The sequence below is a fragment of the Macaca thibetana genome, chromosome 1, assembly GCF_024542745.1.
Source record: "Macaca thibetana thibetana isolate TM-01 chromosome 1, ASM2454274v1, whole genome shotgun sequence".
Classification (NCBI taxonomy): Eukaryota; Metazoa; Chordata; class Mammalia; order Primates; family Cercopithecidae; genus Macaca; species Macaca thibetana.
In genome coordinates this window covers 66136225-66161724 of record NC_065578.1, presented here as the reverse complement: position 1 = coordinate 66161724, position 25500 = coordinate 66136225, and the positions used below count along the sequence as shown (strand labels likewise).

Here is a 25500-nt window from a genome sequence, read left to right as displayed (position 1 = left end):
TTTGACCAGACCTTTTGTAGTAGAATCCTTTAATAGTCTATGTTTTACCAAAGTAACTATGTGAATTCTGTTATTTCACATAATAAAGTCATTGTTTTTAAAAGCCTTTCTTTTCAAACTTTAAATATACCACCTATGATCACACAGAATTTTTCAGTCGTTAATATATAAAAGAATTTCTCTCCTAAACAGAGAATCAAAATTTCAAATCTTCCCTTTCCACAAAAAAGTCACAACTAATTCATACCCTAGCTCTACATGTTATTTACCCTTGCAAGATCTTCTATTTCAGAACTGAAGTTTGTTTCTCCTTCCATCATTTCTTCCTCTTCTAATGTTCGTTCATCATCAAAATCGTGAACCAGCATGTCAGCTGATGGATCAAATTCATGGTCATCTGATGTTGCTGAACCTCCTGGTAAGGAATATTTCAAAAAGTTTGGTAAACCAAATTAAGTGGATCTTATTAATATTAATGTATTTATTTTTATTTGAAGCTGGATGTAAGTCAAAAGTACCAAGAAAAAGCTACGCACAGCAACTATTATATATTGCTTTTTAACAGTTACAACGGCAAAATGGGAGGAAAATGTTTACAGTTTTAAAAGTGTTTATAATGTTATAAATATGAAACAAGTTGTAAATAATAAATGGTCATATCCAATAAGAACAGGTTTTTCCTGTGGAAAAAAGTCACAATTCTTTTTTGTCTTTTTCTTCTTTGAGACAGGGTCTCGCTCTGTCTCAGGCTAGCATGCAGTGACACAATCACAGCTCACTGCAGCCTCGACCTCCTAGAGTCAAGCGATCCTTCTACCTTTACCTCCAAAGTAGTTGGGAATACAACCACCACACCCAGCTAATTTTTAAATATTTTTTTGGTAAAAGCAGGGTCTTGCTGTGTTGCCTGGCTAGTCTTGGACTCCCAGGCTCAAGCAATCAACCTGCCTTGGCTTCCCAAAGTGCTGGGATTACAGGTGTACCTGGCCCTAAAAAACACAATTCTTAACCATTTGATTGATGTTTGATAGACCCAAAGAGTTTGAACTCCTCTGGCCCATGAGGAGACTGTAAGTCAGCCCTCGGCTTCTGTGTCTGTGGATTCAACCAACAGCAGACTGAAAATATTAAGAGAAAAAACAAACAAAAAACCTCTCTCTGCCTTCAACATGTACAGGCTTTTTTCTTGTCATTATTCCCCAAACAACACAGTGTAACTATTTACACAGTGTTAACCTATATTAGGTATTTTTTATATATATATATACACACACACACACACACACACACACACACACACACACACCAGAGATTATGTAAAGCATATAAGAGAATGTGCATAGGTTACACACAAATACTACGCATTTTGTATCAGGGATTTGAGCATCCACAATTTTGGTATCTGAGGGAGGTTCACAGATACCGAGGGATGACTGTATAGTCATGTGAAATATACAGTCATCTGAATACACAGTCTAGTGAAGACACAGCTGCACTCAAATATTATTATTCTGTAAGTACTTCCTTGAAAATACATTCTAGTGGCTGGATGTAGTTGCTCATGCTTTAATCCCAGCACTTCACGAGGCCAAGACGGGAGGATCACTTGAGCCCAGGAGTTTGAGACAAGCCTGGGCAATATAACGAGACCCCATCTCTAAAAAAAATTAAAAAATTAGCTGGGTGTGGTGCTGTGCGACTGTCATCCCAGTCAGTAAGGAGGCTGAGGCAGGAGAACTGCCTGAGCCTGGGAGGTCAAGGCCACAGTGAGTCATGATCACACTACTGCACTCCAGCCCGGGAAACAGAGCAAGGGCCTGACTTTAAAAAAAAAAAAAATCTAATATTTGGGTAGCTGTCCTTAATTTAGTGGATTTTGATCAGAAATAACCCAAAAGACTGAGTAGAAGAGCAAAATTTATTAAAACTGCATACAGAACTCTTATCAAAGTCATTAAAAATAATCTAGTAGGTAACTGACATGTGGTTGGGGAATACTGCTGGACCCTATAGGGTCAAGCTTTGTAAATAGCATAATGCAAAGGCTGGGCATACATAGTCTGTAAAATATCCCCATGTTTTACTACTGCCAATGTGGACCTAGATTTGCAAAAGCATTGTTTACTAATAAACAAATGAGTTACTGAACACTGAAAAATTAGCAATTTTTAAAGTTTTAATTGTTGATGGTTAGACATTAATAGATGTACCTATTCTTTCATTTCACTCCAGAAAGAGAACCAATAAGTAAAGCAAAGAGACAGAGCTGACTTCTTGAAAATCTGACTATTATGAATAAAGGAGTACCCAAGGCTTAGGGTTTTTCAGTTACAACAATTTTCAAAAGAATCATTTTTTGAGTGCTTACTATGTGCCAGACAGTATGTTCAAGCACGTCATATACATTATCTCAATTAATCTTCAAATAATCCTACGAAGTAGGTATTATCACCCCATTTAAAGAGGAAAAAAACAAAATAAAAACTCAAGGCTTAGAGATTTTAAGTAGCAAGTCTAAACTTACAAAGCCAGTAAACGGCAAAGATGAATTTGAATTCTGGGTATACTAATCCCAACACCTATGCTTTTATTGCACTCCAAGCCTCCCGTAAATTAATTTAGTATACCGCCTCAAAGAATACTCAACGAGAGTCTATGTACTAAGACAAGTGAATGCCACCCAGGTCACATGGCGAAGCACTTAACATCATTGTGCCCTTTCAGAAGCACAATACTGATACTAGACCAGGCGCAGTGGCTCATGTCTGTAATCCCAGTACTTTAGGAGGCCAAGGCAGGAGGATTGCTTGAGCTCAGGGGTTCAAGAAAAGCCTGGGCAACACAGTGAGACCTCATCTCAAAAAAGAACGGAAGAAAGAGAAAGGAAAAAAGAAAGGAAGAAAGGAAGAAAGGGAAGGAAAGGGAGAAGGAAGGAGGGAGGGAGGAACTGATACTAAATAGAAAACTAAAAACATAATTATATGCCAAGTCAGATACCTTCTACCCGTGTATAGTAAAAATGAATTAACGCTTATCAAAGTTTTAGAATAATTTACAAAATAAAAACTTTTAGAAAAGCATATTATCTTAATTTTCTTCCAGAAATTAAGAAAAGCTTAGCACAGTTTCAGCAGAGCATCTTAGTACTGCTTGAGGGAATGGACACAAGGGTTTCATAGGCGCACAATTTGAGAATATAGGTGTAGTTTTCTGTCCCAATCCTTTTCTCTTCTGAGTTTTCAAAAGAAAACTCTCCTCAAACTTTTCAGTTCACTCAGGAATCTTCTGGAACACTGAGTGGTCCAGTAAATATGTATCCCTACAAATGATGCTATACTTTTCTCCCTTGTGGACAGAAAGACCCTAAAAAGTCTTCACACCATCTCTTTGTATACTATTATCCCACTCAGAATATAATTGTAATTGGACACAGGTAATATCAAAAATAATTATGCTTAATTCCTTGTTATACTCTATTGACTTTTTAAAAAATTCAAGTTCACGGGTACACAGCATCAAATCATGTGTTATAACTCACCTGATGTCCATTTTTTGTTATTATTTGCAAAGCCAATTATGTATGAAGACTTGCCATTTCACTCCCTTATTACATCAAATAACAAAGTGTAGGTGAACTACTTCCTGTCTCACTCCAATTCCTTTCCCTACATGCACACTACGCTTTTTTCCATAAACTTTCCATTTTCAGTTTTTCTCTTTCCTTAATCTGATCTGTTTCATCTGACTTCTTTTTGCCTTGTTCCTTAGAACCAACTAACCATCTTATTCTTGTCAATAGCTAGGTCCACCATTAGGCTGTCTCCTAGGGAAAAAAAAATCCCAATGATAAATCATTAGGGGTAATGGGTCTGGTGCTTTGTATACATTAAGTATTTTGCATCAGAGTTAGGCAAATGTCACTGCTTTGTCATGAAATCCCATGCTACTGCTGAAAAGGTACCTTATATCTTTTCAAAGGTAAATTTAGTTTGTATCATGTCTACTCATTTAACCACTTTTTAAATTATCTTCACCTCCATAATTCCCTACCTCTAACGGCTACTAGTCTGACAGGTAAAAAGCCTTACATTGTGCCTCTACTTTGGCTTACACTGGAGACTACAAACAAAGCAATTAATGTGGTCATGTGACTATTATTACTAGCACTGATTGCAAAGTACAGATGCTACAAAGGATACAGCCTTTTCACCAGGGGACCGAAAAATTTTTTACATGACTATTGCTAATTTTCTCTACCAACTTTTATAACTGGTTGTAATTAGCATTATTTATAAGAACAATAAACACTGCCCTGGGCAGAAGCCTCATATAACAAATACTGTCTAACCCAAAAGATCTATCTCAGTCTGAAAACAAGCTAAAGAAAACCGGATTTTCTGAAAATTGAACTAAACTGAAAACTGAAAACATTCAATCTGTTAAGTATTCAACAAGTAGCAAAGCGATCAAAGACTTTTTTTTTTTTTTTTTGAGAGAAGGAGTCTCGCTCTATAGCTCAGGCTGGAGTGGCGTGATCTCAGTTCACTGCAACCTTCACCTCCTGGGTTAAAGGATTCTCCCACCTCAGCCTCCCAAGTAGCTGGCCTACAAGCATGTGCCACCGTGCCTGGCTAATTTTTGCATTTTTAGAAGACACAGGATTTCAGCATGTTGGCCAGGCTGGTCTCAAACTCCTGACCTCAAGTGATCTACCTGCCTTGGCCTCCCAAAGTGTTGGGATTACAGGCATAAGCCACTGCACCTGGCCAACATTTGTATTCTTCAAACTCCATTATTCTTCCAGTTCAGCCTAGGCTGATTCAAATGTAATGGAAACTGAGAAAGCCACTTACTAATACCACTTTCTTAGTAATTATTTTATGTATGTATGTACTATCGGATGAATGCCTCAAAAATTCATCAGAAATATCTCAGTTTTATTTGCAATATCACAATACTATAAAAAACAAGTAGGACCTATTTTTTCTATGAAAACAATTTCTGTGTTTGAAAAAAAAAATCAGAAATAATTCCATGTCCTAAAAATGAATATAGTGACCTAACACTTATGTAAGATCAGATTACTCCCAATCTTAACCATCCAAGATATACATATAAAACAGAAAGTTCAAAAAAAATGGTTGAGTTTCAGAAATGCACAAAGTCTAATGCACTTTACTCTCAAGCATATTAAAAAGAGTAAGATGCTTTCAGCTGAAATCAAAAGGACAAAATCAGCATCAACTGAGTACACTAGTCATTTAAAAAGGACATGGATGTGATCTAGTCCAACCCTCAGAGTCCAATGATTCATGTTCATAGAAAGGACCTTGCACCATGAAAACAGGCGTATCTTATGTTAAGCATTGTTAAAAGCTTTCTTCCTAAAACTTAAAACACAGAAAGATGATTGCTTCAATAATCTGGAAAATTTAGTAATACAGAATACATCATATCTAAGTACTCAATACATGTGAGATGTTTTCAAATAAAACATTACTATGCCTCACTTTCTCACTCTTCTGTATTGGACTACTCTTCAACCCACATATCCCATGCAGAAGGCAGTCCCATTTCTCTTGATAGTCACGGGACACTGAGGCTAAAAGACTAGTACTTGACTCTTTCCTCACTGCTTCAACTCCAATGAATTACTACCATGTAGAAATACTGTACCCAGTGGTGCCAGACCATGGGAACCCTAAATCCAGATTTCACATATAAAATATCCTTATTTTTAAATATCACTACAGTGGCCAAACAAACCAAAAAAAAACCACATTTGTGGCACAGATCTGATTGAAAGATCACAGGTTTGCAATCTCTAAGGAAAAAATGAATATGTGCTATATTTGAGAAAGAATACAAAAATCCCAGGTGTGGTCAGAACATAAAACTTGATCCTACTCAAATCTAAGAATGATTTCCTTATTTAGAATATTCCTTATTTACATTACATATTCACTTGTTGAATCTTTTGCTTATTTTCCCCTCCCTCTGAAATACATTAACAATTTTTTCTCAAATAAAAATACTTTGAAATTCCACGTAAGCAAATATTTCTAATGATTTCTATTTATCTATTCTATTAAATATTTCTAAGCTAACGATTCCTTTTTAAAAAGTACACTTTATATATATACTACAAGTCAAACAATAATGTACAGCTGTGAGAAATACATATGGCAACTCACCAAAAAAAGGAAAACCCCCCAAAATAGTCATTTTTAGGACGAAATCACAGCAGCCTCACCTGTACTTTCATGGGTAGTCAAACATTTCATCCATTTCTTTTTCCCCAGAGAAAAGAAGCATTCAGAAGAAAAGCAAGTCAGATAATAGTCTAACTCCTCTAGTCTTTATGTAACTAATAGGACAAATGTTACTCAAACAGAGATTATAAAAAATATAGAAAATACTTACCTGGACTTGAAGATTCAACAGATGGCTGAGAAGAGGAGAAAAGAGGAAAAATTAGTATTTCTGCACAATGTATCTTCACAAACATTACCAAAATTATTCAATGACTACTATGATGCCAAAAACTATGGTAAGTTTTGATGTCTGCATTTTAGTTCTAATGTCTGCATTTTCTAAGACAAACTAAAACCTCCCATATAATCCTTTCCCTTTCATTACATTTAAGCATAAAGAAAAATTCCAAACACTCCTGAATCTAGAAATACAGACAATAACATAGAGTTCAGATTTTAAAGGCACATGTGGACCTCATAACATATGTGGTGGTTTAAGTAGTATGATTTTAGATCTTGGAATTTTCTGAAATAGATTTTCTCCTATCAACACAGAACTATGCACAAAGTTTGCTATCAAGCTGGTCTCTGACTTAAAAAAAGTGAGTGTGAGATGGGAGACAGAAATAATTTAGGACATTATCTCAAATAAAAATTAAGTTGTAACAAAGCAAAATGAAAAATTAAAATTCTAAGCACTAAACACTATATTAGGTTAACTTTACTGATAAACAATGTATTTTTAAGTTATAACAGAATTAGCAAGCATTCAAGCAAAAGCCTACAGAGTTTAGGTTATCTGATGCAAGACTACACAGATTTCCAATTATAATGCTCCTTCTACTCTACCATTCTACCTATTATAAATTTAACCACAACTTGAAAATTTGAAAATAAAACTGGTAGCAACTTATTTCAGTAATGTTACTGCTTGACAATGCACAGTTGTGTTTTAGTTCAGTTAATTCACAATTATAAACAAATCATCTACAAACGTAAGACTCCTACAAAACAAATATTAAAAACTCAAAAGATGCTTCAAATAACATGAACTAAAGCTTCACCAATTCATTCAGAAGTATCTATTTCATGCCCATAAGAAAATACAGATGGTGGGAGGCCAAAAGCGCTAGCAGAGGAAAGATAGGGATCTTGCAGTATTTTCTTTCTGCTAAGTAATGGGGAAGAGAGGCAAGAAGAAAACAGAAGAATGAAATTCTCTATTTTTCAAAAACGATGTGTCTAAGACAAATTCCTATAGGGTATTAAAATTGTTTTTAAAACTGTACATATTATGTAATTGTAGTAAGCATGGGATTCTATATTCCATATGGTGACTCACATTCTTTTGCAGCACACTATTTCAAAGGTCCTACTTTTTCTGTTAAATTCTTATAAGAGAATAATTCCTTCCTATAGCATTGTCTAGCAAAAATCTGACAATAACCAGTATTGCGTATTTCCAATGATACACCACTATCATTATTTTAAAGTTACTCTGCCAGAACACAGTAAACACAGTGCTACTTTTAAATCTCTTTGCTCTAATGGGAAGCTGGAGAACAGGGTGACATAGCAAGAGTAATGTAACCACAAAAAGGGTTTCCAGCTTGCTTAACATCTTTTGGGCAAAGCTACACATTTCTGGTTCAAAACGGAGTTAACGACCACACAAATTATTACATAGTAAATCAATATTTTAAAATATTAATCCACTTGTGTTTCAAGTAGTTATACTTCCCAGCTGTAGGCAAAACCTTCTCTGTAAGGCTACAAGCAATGTTAATGACCATCTTCATCTAATCCTACGCTCACTACCCACATAAAATAAGACTTACAAACATTGGAATAATTATTCCATTTAACAGTTTTCCGATTTAAGAAAAAAGGCTTTTTAATTACAAGTTACTTTATTGAAGAATAAGTTACATTTTTATTGATGCTAGATATTAACAATAGAGATTTTGAATTGTAAATGGTGTTCATATACTTCAGTTTGTAAAAGGCCTCATGAGTCGTGAATGCCAAAAAATACCTTACTGATTGTTGCTCTGGTGGTAAATAAAGTTCTGAAAAAGGCTGCAAATACTTTCCTATGATTAAGATACCACATGCTTGAGGACAAGTAGCATTTGTAAGCATAGCTGATACAGAGTACAACACCCAGTGTTCAAAGGTAACATTAGTGATTATGTCAGACATACTAGAATGTTTCAATGACTATGATTTAAAGGCACATCTAGATTAGCACAGGGGGAGAACTAGAGTGGTCTGCCTACAGATACATTTAGTATCCATATATATTTTAGTATTTTACTTCCAAAATAAAATTCTGTTCTATATGTTTGGGGGTAGGATTGAGCTTAGATTCTTTAAAGTTAAATATATCCCATTAAATCAAAGATGAGTTTCTAAAAAATTGGTATTTGAAAACATTTCATACTGTAAACATTACTTTGTATAGCTAATTATCAAAAGTGATGATCTTTCAAAAAAACAAGTGAGTTTAGCATCTTAATATAGGAGATTTGGGTGTGGAATAAGGGTACTTTTTATTTAGATATGAAATAAAATAGCACATCCAGCTTACATTTATATAGTGCTACACATTTTCTTTTCTTTCTTTTTTTTTTTTTGAGATAGAGACTTGCTGTGTCGCCCAGGCGGAAGTGCAGTGGCATGATCTTGGCTCACTGCAGCCTCCGCCTCCCAGATTCAAGCGATTCTCCTGCCTTAGCCTACCAAGTAGCTGGGATTACAAGCGTGTGCCACCATGGCTGGCTAAGTTTTGTATTTTTAACAGAGACAGGGTTTCACCATGCTGGCCAGGCTGGTCTCAAACTAACCTCAAGTGATCTCCCTGCCTCGGCCTCCCAAAGCACTGGGATTACAGGCGTGAGCCACCATGCCCAACCCAGTGCTACACATTTTCAAAAGCATCTAGTTAGCTGATCATAATCATAAATATCGGAATAATACCTGCCCCACCTACCTCATTTTATAAATTAGTAAACCCAAGGAGATACACTGACTAGATCAAGGTTCCATGGCAGGTGGTGAAGGCAGGCCTGATGTCTAGACCCTGACTCCTCCTTCTATACCTTCTATAGTGATCTTTTGTACCTTCTAGAGACATAACTGCTCAAATTTTTCACTCTTCACTTCTCTCCTCCTTCACTCTCACTTTTTTCTTTTTTCTTTTTTTTGAGATGGAGTCTCGCTCTGTCGCCCAGGCTGGAGTGCAGTGGCGTGATCTTGGCTCGCTGCAATCTCGGCCTTGTGGGTCAAGCGATTGTCCTGCCTCAGCCTCCTGAGTAGCTGGGACTACAGGTGCACACCACCACACCCAGTTAATTTTTTGTATTTTAGTAGAGATGGGGTTTCACCATGTTGGCTAGGATGGTCTCGATCTCCTGACCTCATGATCCGCCCACCTCGGCCTCCCAAAGTGCTGAGATCACAGGTGTGAGCCACCGCGCCCGGCCTCTCTTTTCTTTTTGAAATGATTTTCATCAGTTCAAAGTATGTTTAAAATGTGACTGCAAGTAGTCATCTGTCACTTCAGACTGTTATCAGTCTTTAGAAACTGTTACTATAACAATACCTTCCAGGAAAACCCCCAACATCTACCATTAATTACTACCATAAACTAGAAGGGAGAAAGGAGAGAGAAAAACAAAACAAAGGAAGGTGGGGCGGCTCACACCTGTAATCCTAGCACTTTGGGAGGCTGCGGCAAGCAAATCACCCTAGGTCAGGGGTTCGAGACCAGCCTGGTCAACATGGCAAAATGCTGTCTCCACTAAAATACAGGCGCCTGTAATCCCAGCTACTTGGGAGGCTGAAGCAGAATTGCTTGAACCCAGGAGGCAGAGGTTGCAGCGAGCCCAGATCGTGCCACGGCACTCCAGCCTGGGCAACAGAGACTCCGTCTCAAAAAAACAAAAACAAAACAAAACTAAAGCTAAGTGCGTGCTTATTTATAACAATACCTATTTTTAGAAAAAATACTTTTAGGAAGGATGATTTAAAATTGGGTTTTAAAAAATATTTAAAATGCACTCATAATGTTATCAGTAGAAATAAGTTATGTCAACCACACTGGATATCATTTTGCCAACATGAACTTATCCTACTGATAAATTTAAAAACAGACACCAAGACATAGATATATAACATTCACTACCACAAAGTTGTAGCAAAAAGTTAGAAAACATTTAAAGTCCATCACTTAGCTGATTAGAAATGATACACAGTTCTTCCATACATAGTTCTCCAAACAATAGAACACTATGACTCCATTAAAAATAATGAGATATCTGTTTGTGTTGACAGAGGAATAAATGCCAAAAAAAATTAGCAGTATAAAGAAAACTGTAGGACAGCGTGTAAACTGGGCTGGAATATGGAATAATATGGAATAAATTTTTTTTTCCTCAAAAGGACATACAAGAACCTGTTAACAATAGTTACGTCTAGGGAATGGGGTAACGGAGAATAGGCTTTTTTCATTTAATACCGTTCTGTACTGTTGAAATTTTCTAACCACTTTCATGCACTATGCATTCTTTCTTAAAATGAAAGTCACTATGGACAGACTGTCTTGTGGAATTACGAGACATTTTCATTTTCTTCCTCTAAATTTTGATTTTTAAGAAAACCAGCACTTGCTACTATTTTTTAAGCCATAATTTTGAAAAAGTCAGTGTTTTGGGGGTACGTATTTATCTTATCTGAGATAGAAAACAACACTAGAGAGACAAAGACTGTATACAGAGTATGCAGGGCTAAAACAAATTAAAAACAAACTCCAGTAACTTTTATAGCAAGTTGACCCTTACGCACATATTTGTATGATTTAGTTGATAAAATTGCTAATAGTTGTAACAAATATTCAATGCCTCAGGTTTGCTGAAATAATTCTTTTACATTTTTCTACAACATGGTGGGAAATGGTCCCATACAACAGAAAACTATAATTTGAGAGTAAAGAAATAACTAACTACAACATTACCATTATTTTCACCAAAAAATACCCTAACAACAACATAATAGAAACATGAAGGAATTACTAGAATTTTTTTATTCCCGGCAATCAAAAGCTCACTTTGAATGAGTATTACTGTCTGAACAAATTTTTCTCCTCAAACCAATTCCACCACCATTTCTTTAAGTATTGCTATCACCTTCTTAGTTGTGTAGACTCTAAGTCAGAGATTCTCAGAGCAATGGAGATGGGGATTAGAAGCCTAGAAAGAGTTATCCTGGTCCTACTTTAGGGTGAAAGATGGTTACCATGTCAAGGGCCCAATTGAGGAGAGGGCTCAATCCTCTCCTCCAATAAAATTAAGTTACTTAACTTTGTTGTTACTCTCAGGAATTCAGGGGTATAAAAAGCTTAAGAAGGTACTTAACCTAAAATTAGCAATTTACTACAGTAGTAATAATTCAGAAGGTAAAATGATATCATAGAAAATAAGGACCGGGAACAGTGGCACACGCCTATAATCCCAGCACAAGACAGGCAGATCACTTAAGGCCAGAAGTTCGAGACCAGTCTGATCAACATAGCGAGACCCTGTCTCCACAAAAAATAAAAAGTTAGCCGGGCGTGATGGCACATGCCTATAGTCCCAGCTACTTGAGAGGATGCGAGGGAAGGATCGATCATCTGACCCAGGAGTTTGAGGTTGTAGTGAGCTACGTGATTCCTGCCACTGCACTCCAGCCTAGACAACAAAGACCGACCCTGTCTCAAAAAAAAAGAAAGAAAAAGAAAATAAGCACTAGGAATACAGAGGGCTGGGTTCCAGTCTAAATTGTGCCATAGATGAACTGCACGACCTAGGACAAACTACGTAAACTCTCTGCTCAGTTTCATTTTCTCTATGATCAAAAGATTTAGATTTTCTTCAAGACCTAACTTTACTTTTATTATAAATTGCTCTAGAAACCTAACACTACTAAGGAGTTTGTAGCTAAATGCATGGGATATGTTTAAATTTATTTTTTAAAATCTAGGACTGTTAAGAAAAAAATCTCAATTTGCAGAAACACTTTTTTGGGGTGCTACTTTATGAATTTCATACCTACATAGTAACAGTTATTGTTCTAAGCCACAGAAAAAGGCAAACAGAACGAGCCCCAAGCAATGACTGGTACTTGAACAATTTAATCACTGCAATGAATTCTGAATAAACGTCAAGCCAGGCAGGCATTTCTAGATAGCTGATTACTTTTCATAAAGACATGCTTAAGCTTCAATGGCAGTGTTTTATTTCTGAATTATTTAGAAAATTTGTTAGTCTCACTTACCAGAATTATCTTAAAATAATTCACTTATTTCTCCCACCAAACCTTTCCCACCTATTCAAGTACCCTGACTCTTACTGCCACTGAATTAAGCTTTTTAGGACTCTCATGCACTGGTGATCTCGACTACTTTTAAAATATTAATAGCTCTGAAGTATAAACATGAAAAAAAATTTCATTACTAGTGTGGAGAATTATTTGAGGCTTAAATTCACTGCAGTGAAACACATTTTGCTTAGAGTAGAAATTAACGTTTTCATGAGTAACATTTAACATAATCCTTCCTTAAAAAACAAAATCCAAACACACTCAAAAAATGCTAAGCAAGGAGTCCATTTTAAAGAGAAATAATAGATAAGTGTGAAAGTGAATAAAAAGATTATATACCATCTTTGAAAGTACTAAAATACTTAAATAGGAAAAAGCAAATCCATTAATTTTTTTCCCTTTATATCACAGAAACGTGGCCTACGTGAAAAGATAGGTCTTGAATTGTGCCATGGTTTTTCCTTGAGAAGAAAGTCCCTTACGTGATTACAAACGCTAAAATAAAAGACAAATTGTTCGCTCCCAAAGGTCCCTAGTACATTCCTTATAAAACCCAAAGGATCAACTATTTCTTCCTCTTATTTTTTCTCTCATTTTCCTCTTATTTTTGCAGTTAGTAAAACTGCAACTATCCTGTAATTTCCTTCCTTTAAGTGTGAGTAGAAGAGCGTCCTTTTAGAAGGTTGGTAAATAATTTTAAGGGATAATAAGCAATGAGAAATACTGCCAAAAGGTATTAAGCAAGGGAGCATATGCCATTCATTCTAAGTACATTAAATATGGCTTTAATGTTATAACTAAAGAACCAATATATACTTCCTATTATGGACTAAGATAATCAGATCAAATATAAAAAATCAGTATATCCTATTCACATATAAAGCACTTTGTATTCAAGAATTAAACGCTTTTCTGGAAAAACATGGTCAGGTTCATGCTCTTGTAGGAAGCAACAATTTTTTTTTTTTTTTTTTTTAAAGCTCAGAACCGTAATACCTACATTTTTCTCTGGAGACATACTTCAATAACCTGTTTTCCCCCTCAGATTTAACAAATATATATATACTGTTGCTTTGCACTTACTGTTACTTCACAAGCTATCCTTAAATCCTCAGATTTATTTGATCAAAAGCACAATAATTCAGCATCTGGATTATTTCATCACATGCTTTTATATTGGCTTCATAAAGAATGAATCTACTGAGAGCTCAAAGTAGAAGCCAACCAAGCATTTCTCCTTCGTCTAATTTTTTTTAAAACCACTGATCTCAAAACTCATCGTAATTATTCAAGTATTGAGGCCAGGAAAATTATAAATCAATTGTACTTTTCAGTTCTTCACCCGTCTTAGACTTTTTTGTAAGACACAGATCACGAAAGTTCTCTAACTCTTCCCCAATTCACTATATATGAAACTATCTACAAGTAACTGAAGAATATAGAAGATAAATTGTTTAAAGATATTAGGTCATTAAATAAACACTAAAAACGAAATTCCAGTTATTTCCTTCTTGAAGTTGAACCATCCATGCGTTCCTACAAAACATTCCATTCTCAAACTGATAAAATATTTAAGAAAACTAAAACATACATTAGAAAATATTAGGAAATGACTGATTAGTGAATCAAAATATCTTTTTCCTTTAATTTACAATAATGCAACCATCTTTAATTTTTAAAACAAAAAAGTTAACATAATTTCTTTTACATACTAGATTTTTAGTTCCCTTAGCAGTAAAATTTGTTTTTTAAAAACACATAAATTTTAAATTTAAGTTTTTTTAACTTAAATTTCTCTCTATAAGCTATTTTCCTTCAGTAATACCTTGCCTTAGTATGACTACACACCTTAAAGCTCAAACCATCCTGAGCAACATCATGAGAGAAGAAACCACGTTACCTATGTAGCACACTGCTGCTTATGAGATATTCACTGAAAGGGGTCCACTGAAGACACTAACTGACAAAATGTATAAATTCAGCTACACACAACTCCTTAAACATGAAGGAAAGTAACACTTAAGAATAAGAACCTCACCAGGACTAAAATCCAGGTACCGATTGTCAGTCTACTGGAACAAACACAGCCACATTTTGGGGAAACGGAAACTACTACGTTCTCCAATTCGTGTGCCTGGAAATACAATTCTTTAACCACCAAGAGCAAAAGAAATGAAAATAAATCTAAGATCTAAATTGAGTTGTAAATTAGAGATATTGAACGTTTTAAAAAGAATATTGGCAGCAAACAGCCCTGACTGCTACAGTAAAATCTCACCCTCCTTCCTAAATCTGTTTTGGGGTGCCTGTGAAACCATGAAAATGGCAATTCAAACAAGAGAAATGCCTTATCAATCAAAATTTACAGTGCCTTATTTCAAAAGAGACATAAAATCCAGATATATCATCTCAAACTCCCAGAGATAAAGAATACCGAAATTGTTCCACGGGTAAGGAAAAAAGGAAACAAAACAAATCCCCACAAAACTTCAGATATTTTAAAGGTTTAAACTTCCAGTTACTTAAAGTTCCAGCAGCATATACTTAGTTCCGATTAATGATAAATCAACAGCAGTTGTATGCCCGCCAAATGCGGCCCAAATATGTAAAATCAAAGAAAGGGGCTTTGGGAACTTGTTTTCTATAAAACAAGCAAAAAGAAACAAGAAAAAGCTTCTCCAATGAAAGAAAAATTAGAAGAGAAAGAATAGGTAGCCTTGATTTGGAAAGGGGGGGAAGCCTGGAAAGTGAAGGTGGTGGGGGAGGTGGAAAAGCAACTCAGAGGTTGTACCTTAAGGAGAGGGCGATGGAACTGTCTGGATAAATGGGCAGACTCCCCCCAACCTGGAGGGCTGGACCGCGGCTGGCCAGGTTAATTTCTCCACGCTCATTTTACCACAATCATGAAAATTACAGAGTTAATCAAAGGCCGTCAGCCTTACGTTTTCCCCACCAACACAGACTGGATGTCAGTCGTAAACGGATGGGGGTGACGCGGAAGGGCGCAACAGCATCTCGGTTAGGAAGGGAAAAAACTTCGCAAGAGGAAGCAGCAGCTTCTCTCCTGGCCCCTAGCACCGGCCGGCGAAGTTGCGCCACAGACCCCCCTTCCCCGGCGAGCGCCCCCTCCCCCTCGCCCCGCACTACTACGCTGCACTACCCTTCAAACTGCCCCCGAAGTCCAAGTACGCCTCCGCTTCCTCCTAACCCCGGACCCATCCCAACTAAGTTCCAGGCGAAGCTCCCGCCCAGAGCATGGCCTGTTCCAGACAACAGGTGGGCAGTGGCGCCAGCAGGGCCGGGCCTCTCCTGGCCAGGCCCACTCCACTCCTCCCCGGCCCAGGGCCGGGGGCGCCCGGCTCCGGGACAGGGAGGGGGAGCTCGCTCCCTTACCTCCGCCATATTTGCCGTACTGCCGGGTCACATCTCCGCGGCGGCCGCAGCTGGGTCACCGCCAGAACCCGGATGTGAGACTCAGCAACGGGACTCCGGCCGCTGCCGTCTCTGCCGCTCCCGCCGCCACTGCCTCGGCGGGAACGCGCAGGAGCCGCCCGAGCGCGCCCACCACACCCCACTCCGCCCCCTCGCGGCGCCCCGGCTGGGCTGGACTGGAGGGAAAAGGCCAGCGAGCGCGCGCCGGAGCAAGGGCGCGCGCGCGGCCCCGCGGCCGGCCCTCCCCGGGAAGAGCGGAGGGGGCGGAGTCAAGGTGGGTGTGGGAGGAGGTGGGCATCCGCGCGGGGCGCTTCTCTGGCTCCAGCTGATCCGCGACTCCAGGCGGAGGGGGTGGTCTACGGATCAGAGGGGTCAAGGAACAGTGCCAAAGGAGTCACATCCAGCATTGACACAGCAGGGGAAAAATACGTAATATTTTACATGTAGGTCGTTTTTGGAATGCATTTGCTGAAAAACGGATGTTGCTGTGATGCAACAGCGGCAAGAATTGTGCTTTGAAAGCGGTTATGCCTTGACAAATATTTCTCAATCAGTAGATTCCCGACAGGAAATGTAAAATTCTATATCCCCAAATCTCGAAAGAGGTCACAGCAAAAATGGAAGGGGTTGTGATAGGCAGTCTGCCATCCTCATGTCATTTGCGTTTTCTCACACACTTCTGTCATGCCAGTAGCAACAGAGTTATGTACTGGTTGAATTTTGCACAACTAGACAAAATTTAAAATACTGAAAATTGACTATTTTATGGCTATCATCTACCATAGAGGGAGAACCTACTTATTTGCAACGCCTGAAATGCCGGTAACTTGAAAGTTTATTTTAATGTATTGGCCTACAGCTGCCAATTGGCCATGATGACAATGCTGATGACGGCCAGAGCCAATGATTTCAAAGTAACTAACATGTTTCACTTCCATTATACTAAGGCAGATACTGAATAACACAAAGGTGACATTAAAACAGTCACTAACATATTTTACTAAACCAGTTTTAAAGTCTTTATTTCGAAAGACTGAGTTTTTTTCCTAATCTTCAAGGGTTCCTCTTAATGCAGTTTCAAAAGTGGCTACCAAAATCAACCATTTAAATATGAGAATTATTCATTCCCTCCAAATAATGTGAACCAATGCTACAATATATTGCATAAATGTGTACATATACAATTTTTCTTAAAGTTTATACTTAACTTATAATGCAATATAGGGGAGGCTATTAAATTATTTATATTCCCTTAAAATTCTAGACTCTATCAAGCATTTTCCTATTTCCAAAGATTCAACGTTAATTTGAAACTGCTATGTCCAATAATAATCTGTGCATGAATAAACTGCATTTACAGATATATGAAGTAGCTGCTAAGTGAAAGGACATTACCTGGTAATTTGACAGGAAAAGAGTCCACAGACAGTCTGTAAACCAATTAAACATAAACATCTGATGCACATTTTCTACTGAAAGAAAAGCAAGGGAAAGAAGAGAAAGGAAAACTTTAAGGTTCCCAAATCTACAAACAATTTTTACCATTAACTGTACTGTACAGTATTTTCATTTTATTTTTTAGAAAACTTATGTAAAAGTGTTTTTCAGGATTCCTTGGGGGAATAAGTATTTTAGCAGAGGTATATAGTTTCTAAGAGTTACCCTGTTGAATTATGTCAGTGCTTTGGACTTGAAATAAAAATGACTTTTTAAAAGTGTCAGTTCATATCCGAATAGTTTTCAATCAATACACTTAATGAAAAGAGCTGAAGGCAAAGAACAATGGATGTACATGGACCTGAGGTGGATACAGACACAATTAGGGGCCTAGAGGTACAAACTCAGGCTTTATACCATGGAGATGAAGGAGGGTTTTCCATTAAAATATGAAAGCTAATTTATGAAATTTGCCTACCAAAGGAAAATTAAAAGTGTTAAAATACAAGGTACAGGAATAACTTGCTTGCTTAAGTACACTGAATCTTTGATTCTTCAGTTAAATTACCAACAGAAATCCCAACTGTGATAAAGAGCAGGGGATCACAGTCCAGTAACCTACTGAATGAATCGTAAAATTGTCAGGAAAATGAAGTCTGAAACATTTCTGAATGGGTATCTATCTTACTGTTAAATAATTTTTTTTTTTTTTTTTTTTTTTTTGAGACGGAGTCTGGCTCTGTCGCCCAGGCTGGAGTGCAGTGGCGTGATCTCGGCTCATTGCAAGCACCGCCTCCCGGGTTCACGTCATTCTCCGTCATTCTCCGGCCTCAGCCTCCTGAGTAGCTGGGACTACAGGCGCCCGCCACCACGCATGGCTAATTTTGGTTTTTTGTATTTTTAGTAGAGACGGGGTTTCACCGTGTTAGCCAGGATGGTCTCGGTCTCCTGACCTTGTGATCCGCCCACCTCAACCTCCCAAAGTGCTGGGATTACAGGCGTGAGCCAATGTGCCCGGCCTAAATAATTTTTTAAGTTTATTAATATTGTGTGTCAATATTACTAGATTTAAATGGTATTATTATTATTGAGGGAAGAAAATCTCTACATTTTTCTCCTTCCCCTTTTTATAAATGTGGATTCAGTGGGTCTTTTTAGGTTCAGATATTATAAAAAAGAAACAGCTCTAATACTGCAATTCATAGGTAACACATTACCACTGAATTCAGTATACTTCCACTATTATTTTATTTTAGTGATACACTTAACTGTAAAATTTTCAGGAGCCACCTTAGGGAATGAAAAGTCTTTCTCAAAATGCTTACTTACCCTCTTCAGTATTAAATATATAAAAATTAACTATTCACTAGTCACAGAATTTTAGTGTTGGATGGGACCTTAGAGATCTTTTAGTCAAGTCTCTACTCTGTCAAAATAGTAATCTCTCATCATGCTTCTACTACCAGGCTTTTTGCCTATGTTTAGACACCTCCAGTGACTCACTATATCTCATAAAAAGGCTCCTCTTTTCAAAAAAAGTTCAAATGTTTAAAACATTCTTTTATTATGCCAGAATCTACCTCCTTGTTGTTTCCATCCATTACCCTTAGTTCTTCAGCACTTTGGATTAATTCAACAGATATCTTCTTTGTATCCAAATGCAAACAGTTAATATTTATACTTGGGTTAACAAAAAAAATATTTTTAAAGCCTATTCATACTAGAAGAGTTGAAAATAGGACATGACAGAGCTAAAGGCATGAGAAAATGCACCATTAATTGTGTCTGCTTAATTACACCTTGTTATTTATTAATGTGATATCCAAAACAGTAGTTCTGTTGAAATTGTGTATAAAATCTTTAAACTAAAAAAGTGTGGTGAATTCCAATTTTATGTGAGGTTTGTGATTAATGTCCCAAAACAAAAAACCACTATAGAAAGCCTGAATAAATGCCTCTTCAGCTCCTATTGCCCACCTAAAAGCTGCCTTATTTTCGGGCAAACTAACATTAATTTTTATGACATTAAGCTACTCAAAACTGCTATTATATTGATAAATCATTTGTAAGCAATTTACTGAATCTTCTATTCAAAATTATTAAACAATTCTATAGAGGCTATAAGGCGCACGCACACACAAACCCCTCAGTTATTATTATGCTTTTAACAAAAGCATTTAGTATCACAATCTTACTTCAACCAGTACCTTAAACGAACCAATGAACAAACTTCTTCAGCAATTTACATATACCTAAGAAATATAACCTTTTATTCAGTACCAACACCTGATTCAAATACAAGTAACATATATATATATATATCATATATAAACCTGTTATGCAATCCAAAAAGGTACCTCTTAAAATGCACCAAGAAAATACTGTATTTATAACAGTTTAGACTCTGGGGTTAGCTGATTGAAATAGATTAATACAACACATCCAAAACTAAAAAATTCTGTATCTAACAATTTTCAGGGTCCATGAGTCTCTTTTGAGATTAGTTTATAAACTATTTCCTGAAATTTTTATTTAAAAGCAACAGCCTACACTATGCCTTTATGATGTGGTGGTAAAATTGTATGGATAATTACTAATTTGGTTGAAAATTCCTAAATCTAAAAAACTTAGCCTATTACATTTAGAAGCCCCACATCTATAGTGACAATCAGCATCATCTTTTCATTAGTCTCATTTTTTATTATTAATGCCACTCTAAAACACTTATGTAGGCTTTTGGTTCTTCAAATAACAGTTTTGGATTTTCTTTTCATAAGTTTTACACAGTTCTATCCAGTGGCCCCATTTTATCAGTATATTACAAACTGTATGTTTATGGTTCTTACATTGATGACATGTTATTTTTATCTCACCCAAATTCTGGAAATTTTTGGCCCATCAATTCTCAAACACTGGAACATATAAGAAGAGTAATATAATCTCACATTACTTGAGGGAGTTTGGCTTTTCCCTCCCTTAATCTCCAAGCGTACCCCTGCCTACCAGCATCACATCCGTCTTGTCTGCATTGAACCTCAACCAGTTGGTTCTTAACCACGTCCGAAACTCAGCCAGGCACTGGGAGAATCGAGCGACCACACCATCTGGATCAAAGGAAAGAGAGCCTCAGTAGCAAGGAGACAGAAACGAGATACAAGCTCACCATCTACCGTTTCACATGTTTAAAAAGATGGTCGGGAATTAGGACAAGGATCCCATGACAATTTTAGAAAAACATTTAATGAGCCTTAAGTCATGCAATTTGCAACCAATGGTAAAGGAATAAAAGCGACCCAATAAATAGGTCGCCTCATTCCACCCATGAGTGAAGAAGATTCAGTCAACTCCGGGTCATCTCGGTGAAGCGGCCTCAATAGCCAAGTCAATCTTGTAATTACGTAAGTTCTTCTGCAGAAACACAGAATTCTAGCGTTGGAGGAAGCTTTAAATAGGGAAAACTGAAGCCCAGAGAGGGATAGTGACTCGCTCAAGGTCACACAGCATGCAGGGACCACACAGGCTCCAGGCCAGGGACCTAACCACTACAAGCTGAAACAACAAGACTAAAGAGCGGCAAGCATCTGTCCCAAGGGATCCTCCCACGCGCTAGGAGGACCTCATTTCCTCACAGTAATACCCTATTCGAGTCTCTCCTCCCTCCCTGACTCCATTCGAAAAGGGCAGGTTGGCCCAGGGCGCTGCTCACCATAAAGGCTGCAGTGCAAGCGGGAGCCTCCTGGGACTGGGACACAAGTGAGGGAAATACAGGAGAAAGAGGCGGAGCCACAGCGGGGTGGTCAGCTTAGCCCCACCCCGACTGGGATCAGGGACCGAAGCGAACGGGGCGAGGCGAACTCACTCCGCAGCGGATTCCCAGCGCGCCGCCGCCACCGCGAAGGCAAAAGGGCGGCGCTGGGGGGTAGTGGGCGGTGGCGGGGAGGGAGCTGCGCATGCGCCTTCGGCCGCCGGCGGCGAGCAAGCCAGGCGCGTTCTGAGGCAGCCCCTCCCCGGAAGTTAAGGGTCTTCCGGGCGGTACACTGCTGTGGGGGAGGGGAAGGAGAGAAAGGGGACTGAGGACACCTCAGGAGCCCCTCATCCCAAACTGGAACAGAAGGGGAAAGATGGCTTGTGGAGGCTGCACTTACAGCCGCTGCCGCTGCTGCCGCCGCCACCTTCGCTGCTGCCGCCACCGCCTGAAGAAGCCCCATCCATCCGCCTGCAGCCGGGAGACTCAGAGCCTGGGAGGGGCCTGAGGCCCGGGCCGCCCGCCTCCTTCTTCTAGTCGTCGTCCGGAGCTTCCTCCTGCTCCACCAACCCTCTGCCCTCCCCTCCGCCTCCGCCCTCCTCCTCGGCCTCGTGCCGCCAGCCAACCGCGCGGCCGCTTGTTGAGCCAGAGCTCCACCGTCGCCATGACGCCCGGCAAACATTCCGGATCCTCTGCCCGAACCGCCAACGCAGGGGCTTGGAGGTACAGGGACTTCAGAGGCGGCCAGAAAAGGGGTGGTGGACCACTCCCCAGCTGGTCGCCACCATGCCAGTCTCTCCGGCAGGCAGTCACAAGCAGCAGAACTTCAGGTTGTAAGTTCCGGCGTTAAAACCGTAGTCCATCCCCCTGGGTCCCGGAGGGAGCCCTTCTATTAATAGATATTTCTGGATTTGGAAAGGGCCGTACCCCAACTGGGTTCAGTCTCTAGACCTCGAAGCGCCCAGGCGACAAATGGCTCCTTTATCGACCTACCACAGTCTTTAAAAAAAAAAACTACTGGGCCGGGCGCGGTGGCCCACGCCTGTAATTCCCAGCACTTTGGGAAGCTGAGGCGGTTGGATCATCTGAGGTCAGGAGTTCGAGTCCAGGCTGGCTAACATGGTGAAACCTGGTCTCTACTAAAAATACAAAAAGTTAGCTGGGCCTGGTGGCACATGCCTGTAATCCCAGCTACTTGGGAGACTGAGGCAATTGCTTGAACCCGGGAGACGGAGGTTGCAGTGAGCCGAGATCGTGCCATTGCTGCCTGAGCAACAGAGCGAGACTCTGTCTAAAAAATAAAATAAAATAAAATCTCTACTGCTGTGCTTGCTCTGTGAGAAAAGACCTGGTTTGTTTAGAACCATCCTTCCTCCTAGCACTTCTAGTTTGTTAAGGCCTGCAATCTCTCAAGCTTGATGCCTTCATGCTGTGCCCAGACGTTCAAGAGCCTCAGCTTCTGTGAGCCACCAGGCAAAACATTGCTGTGCTCTGTAGTAGAGGTATTTTATTGTCCTCTACTCAATACCATCTTACCTTAAAACTAATTCCTGCTTCCAGCATTCTACTGTTATGCATCAGTTGAACAAGACTGGAGAAAAGCACACAGCTATGTGGACTTGTCTTTAAATGGTTCCTTAGTACTGCCCATAATACTGTCCACTAAGTTCCTCCAAAGTTCCTTAATTACTTGTTTTCTCTTCCCCTCTCCAATCTCCTCCACCTCAGCTAATCTTTCTTCAGCGGAACTTGTTGAGAGTTCTTGGGAGAGAACCTTGCATTCTCTCTCGAATATGGTACTCACGCTTTTGTCCATCCTACCGCTCCACCAAAACAGCTTCTATGCAAGTCAACAATAGCCATGCAGCCAAATACAATGGCTGATCCACAGTTTCATTCTTTGTTCAATGAAGCAGCGTTGGTCTAGTTTGTTACTTCTTGAGCTTTGAAAAGCTATATTTGGGTTCTGAGAAACCACTCTTCCTAGTTCTTGTCTTAGTTCGTGGTTTCTCCTTTTCCAGATCCTTTGCTGGTATCTGTTCCTCACTATCATAACTAAATACAATCATGCATCGATGGTGACCCTTCTGAGAAATACCTTGTTAGGCAATTTCAGCATTTTGCAAATATCTTCTAGTGTACTTACACAAACGTAGATGATGTATGGGCTACTATACACCTAGGCTACAAGTGTATAGTAGGCTGTACACCTAGGCTGTAGTAGGCTATACATCGAGATTTGTGTAAGTACACTAAATGGTGTTTGCATAATGATGAAAATACATTTGTTGCTTCTAGGCTACCAACCTGCAGCATGTTACTGTACTGAATACTGTAGGCAATTGTAACACAATGCTAAGTATTTGTGTATGTAAACATAGAAAAGGTAATGTCTTGTGCTTGAATGTTGTGACAGCTACAACATTGTTAGGCAATAGGAATTTTTCAGCTCTGCTACCAGATCACCATTGTATATGTGGTTCATAGCTGACGATCCAGGACTGTATTGGTGTTGCTGGGTCAGTCCATAAACCTCTTCACTCTGATGTCTTTAAGTATCACCTATAATGATGATTCACAAATGTTCATCTCTGGCTAAGACCTCTCCCAAGAAAACAGACTTTAAGAAAAAACACCTGCACTTGTAAGTTAATGAACATCTCAAAATTCACATCTACAACTAAGTGTATAATATTTTCTCTCTTTTCTAATTAACTGCCATCTTTCTCATTTTAGTAAATGGCAAATTCCACTCTTTAATTACTCAGGTGAAAAACCTTGGGATTACCCTTGACTTCCATCTTATACCTCACTCCATAAGCAAATTTTACCATTTCTACCTGCCAAATAAATCCAGACTACCACTCCCATGTAAATCACTGTGTTACATTGTGATACCCACCTAAATAGTCTCCTTGCCAACACCCTCCAGGTAGTAATCAATGTGGTTCTGCCCGAAACATTTCTCAAGTTTTTTCCATTTCACTCAGTAAAACTCTTTACAGGACCCCAGAGGATCTCACTATGGACTCTTCCCTTTGCCTAATTACATTCCGTGTTGTTCCACAGCACATGAGGCACACTATGTTCCCCCTTTGGAGCCTGTGCTCCAAAGTAATATAAAGTAATAATACTTCACCCTTGGAACTCTTCAATCCCTCACCTTTGCTTGAATTTTTCCATAAAATTTATTCCTGCCAGGCGCAGTGGCTTATGCATGTAATTCCACCGCTTTATGAGGCTGAAGTGGGCAAATTGCTTGAGCTTGGGAGTTCACAATCAGCCTGGGCAACATGGCAAATCCCTGTCTCTACAAAAAATTGAGCCAGGTGTGGTGGCATGTGCCTGTAGTCCCAGCTACTTGGGAGGCTGAGGTGGGAAGTTTACTTGAGACTAGGAAGGTGATGCTGTAGTGATCCATGATCACTGCCATTGTATTCCAGCCTGGTTGACAGAGTGAGATTCCATCTCAAAAAAAAAAAGTTTTTCTGCAAGTTTATAGTATACCTGCTTATTAATCCGTCTTCACCTAAGGATAGTACTCCAAAAGGGCAGAGATTTCTGTTTTGTTCACTACGGTATCCATTGCCTAGAATGAAGAAGGTGCTAAATAAATATTTGCTGAATGAATATTTACTTCAGTAACTTTGGTTACTGCTTATCTTGTATGGTTTTTGTTTTCACCTTCAGGTATGGAAATTTTAAGGTAAAATGAAATTGAATTTATTAAATTGAAAAATACAAAAACTGTCCAACTCATAGTATGAAGTGTAAGAAAAATTCCTTTGGGAGTTTCTTAAATGTTGACAATTTCATAACATTATTGAGGAAAGAATGGGGTGGGAGATGGGAAGTAGTATAACCTTTATTTTTTGCAGTAGCCGTGTTATCTAATTAAAACGAAGTTTCACAGACAAGTTTACAACCTTTTGGTTTGGCCTAATTTGTTATTTCTCATCTTCCTTCTTTTAGGACTTAATCCTGACCTTGGAAAGGATCTCATGAAGCAAATATTTGTCAATTTTCCACTTTCTTTTTTCCTGTGTTAGATCCTTGCCTTTAGCTTTACAATATTGGACAAGTCTACCATGGCAATAAAAACAACTGCTGATTCTTCAACCCTTCATCCTATTTCTCTGTCCAGTGCCTTTATATTCCTTACATGTTCATGTTTCCTTTTGATTTTTATTTAATGTTTTTATCTCTGCTTACATTACTCACCTGTTCTTGAATATTATCCACTTTTTCCATTAGAACCCATACCATATTAAT

The 25500-nt window shown here is 38.7% G+C and overlaps 2 protein-coding genes across 7 annotated transcripts in view; one reads left to right on the top strand and one right to left on the bottom strand.

The window, feature by feature from the left end:
- MIER1 (MIER1 transcriptional regulator) overlaps positions 1-21829 on the bottom strand; it is a 63662-nt gene extending 41833 nt beyond the window's left edge. The window contains exons 1-6 of one of the 6 annotated variants that reach the window (XM_050762671.1): positions 21629-21823; positions 20487-20587; positions 17442-17515; positions 6424-6448; positions 6254-6290; positions 270-415 (exon numbers count right to left, since the gene is read on the bottom strand). In XM_050762671.1, the coding sequence (XP_050618628.1) occupies positions 270-415; positions 6254-6290; positions 6424-6448; positions 17442-17515; positions 20487-20587; positions 21629-21695 (450 nt within the window). In that variant the 5' untranslated portion in view covers positions 21696-21823. Of the gene's footprint in view, positions 1-269; positions 416-6253; positions 6291-6423; positions 6449-14652; positions 14795-17441; positions 17519-20486; positions 20588-21189; positions 21321-21342; positions 21413-21628 lie in introns of those variants that run through there. The other 5 variants (XM_050762436.1, XM_050762500.1, XM_050762359.1 and 2 more) reach the window with 5 other exon arrangements.
- The window catches only part of DNAI4 (dynein axonemal intermediate chain 4), a 105418-nt gene continuing 101676 nt past the window's right edge, over positions 21759-25500 (top strand). The window contains 2 exon segments of the mRNA XM_050761058.1: positions 21759-21974; positions 21977-22061. Of these exon segments, the coding sequence (XP_050617015.1) occupies positions 21893-21974; positions 21977-22061 (167 nt within the window). The 5' untranslated portion in view covers positions 21759-21892.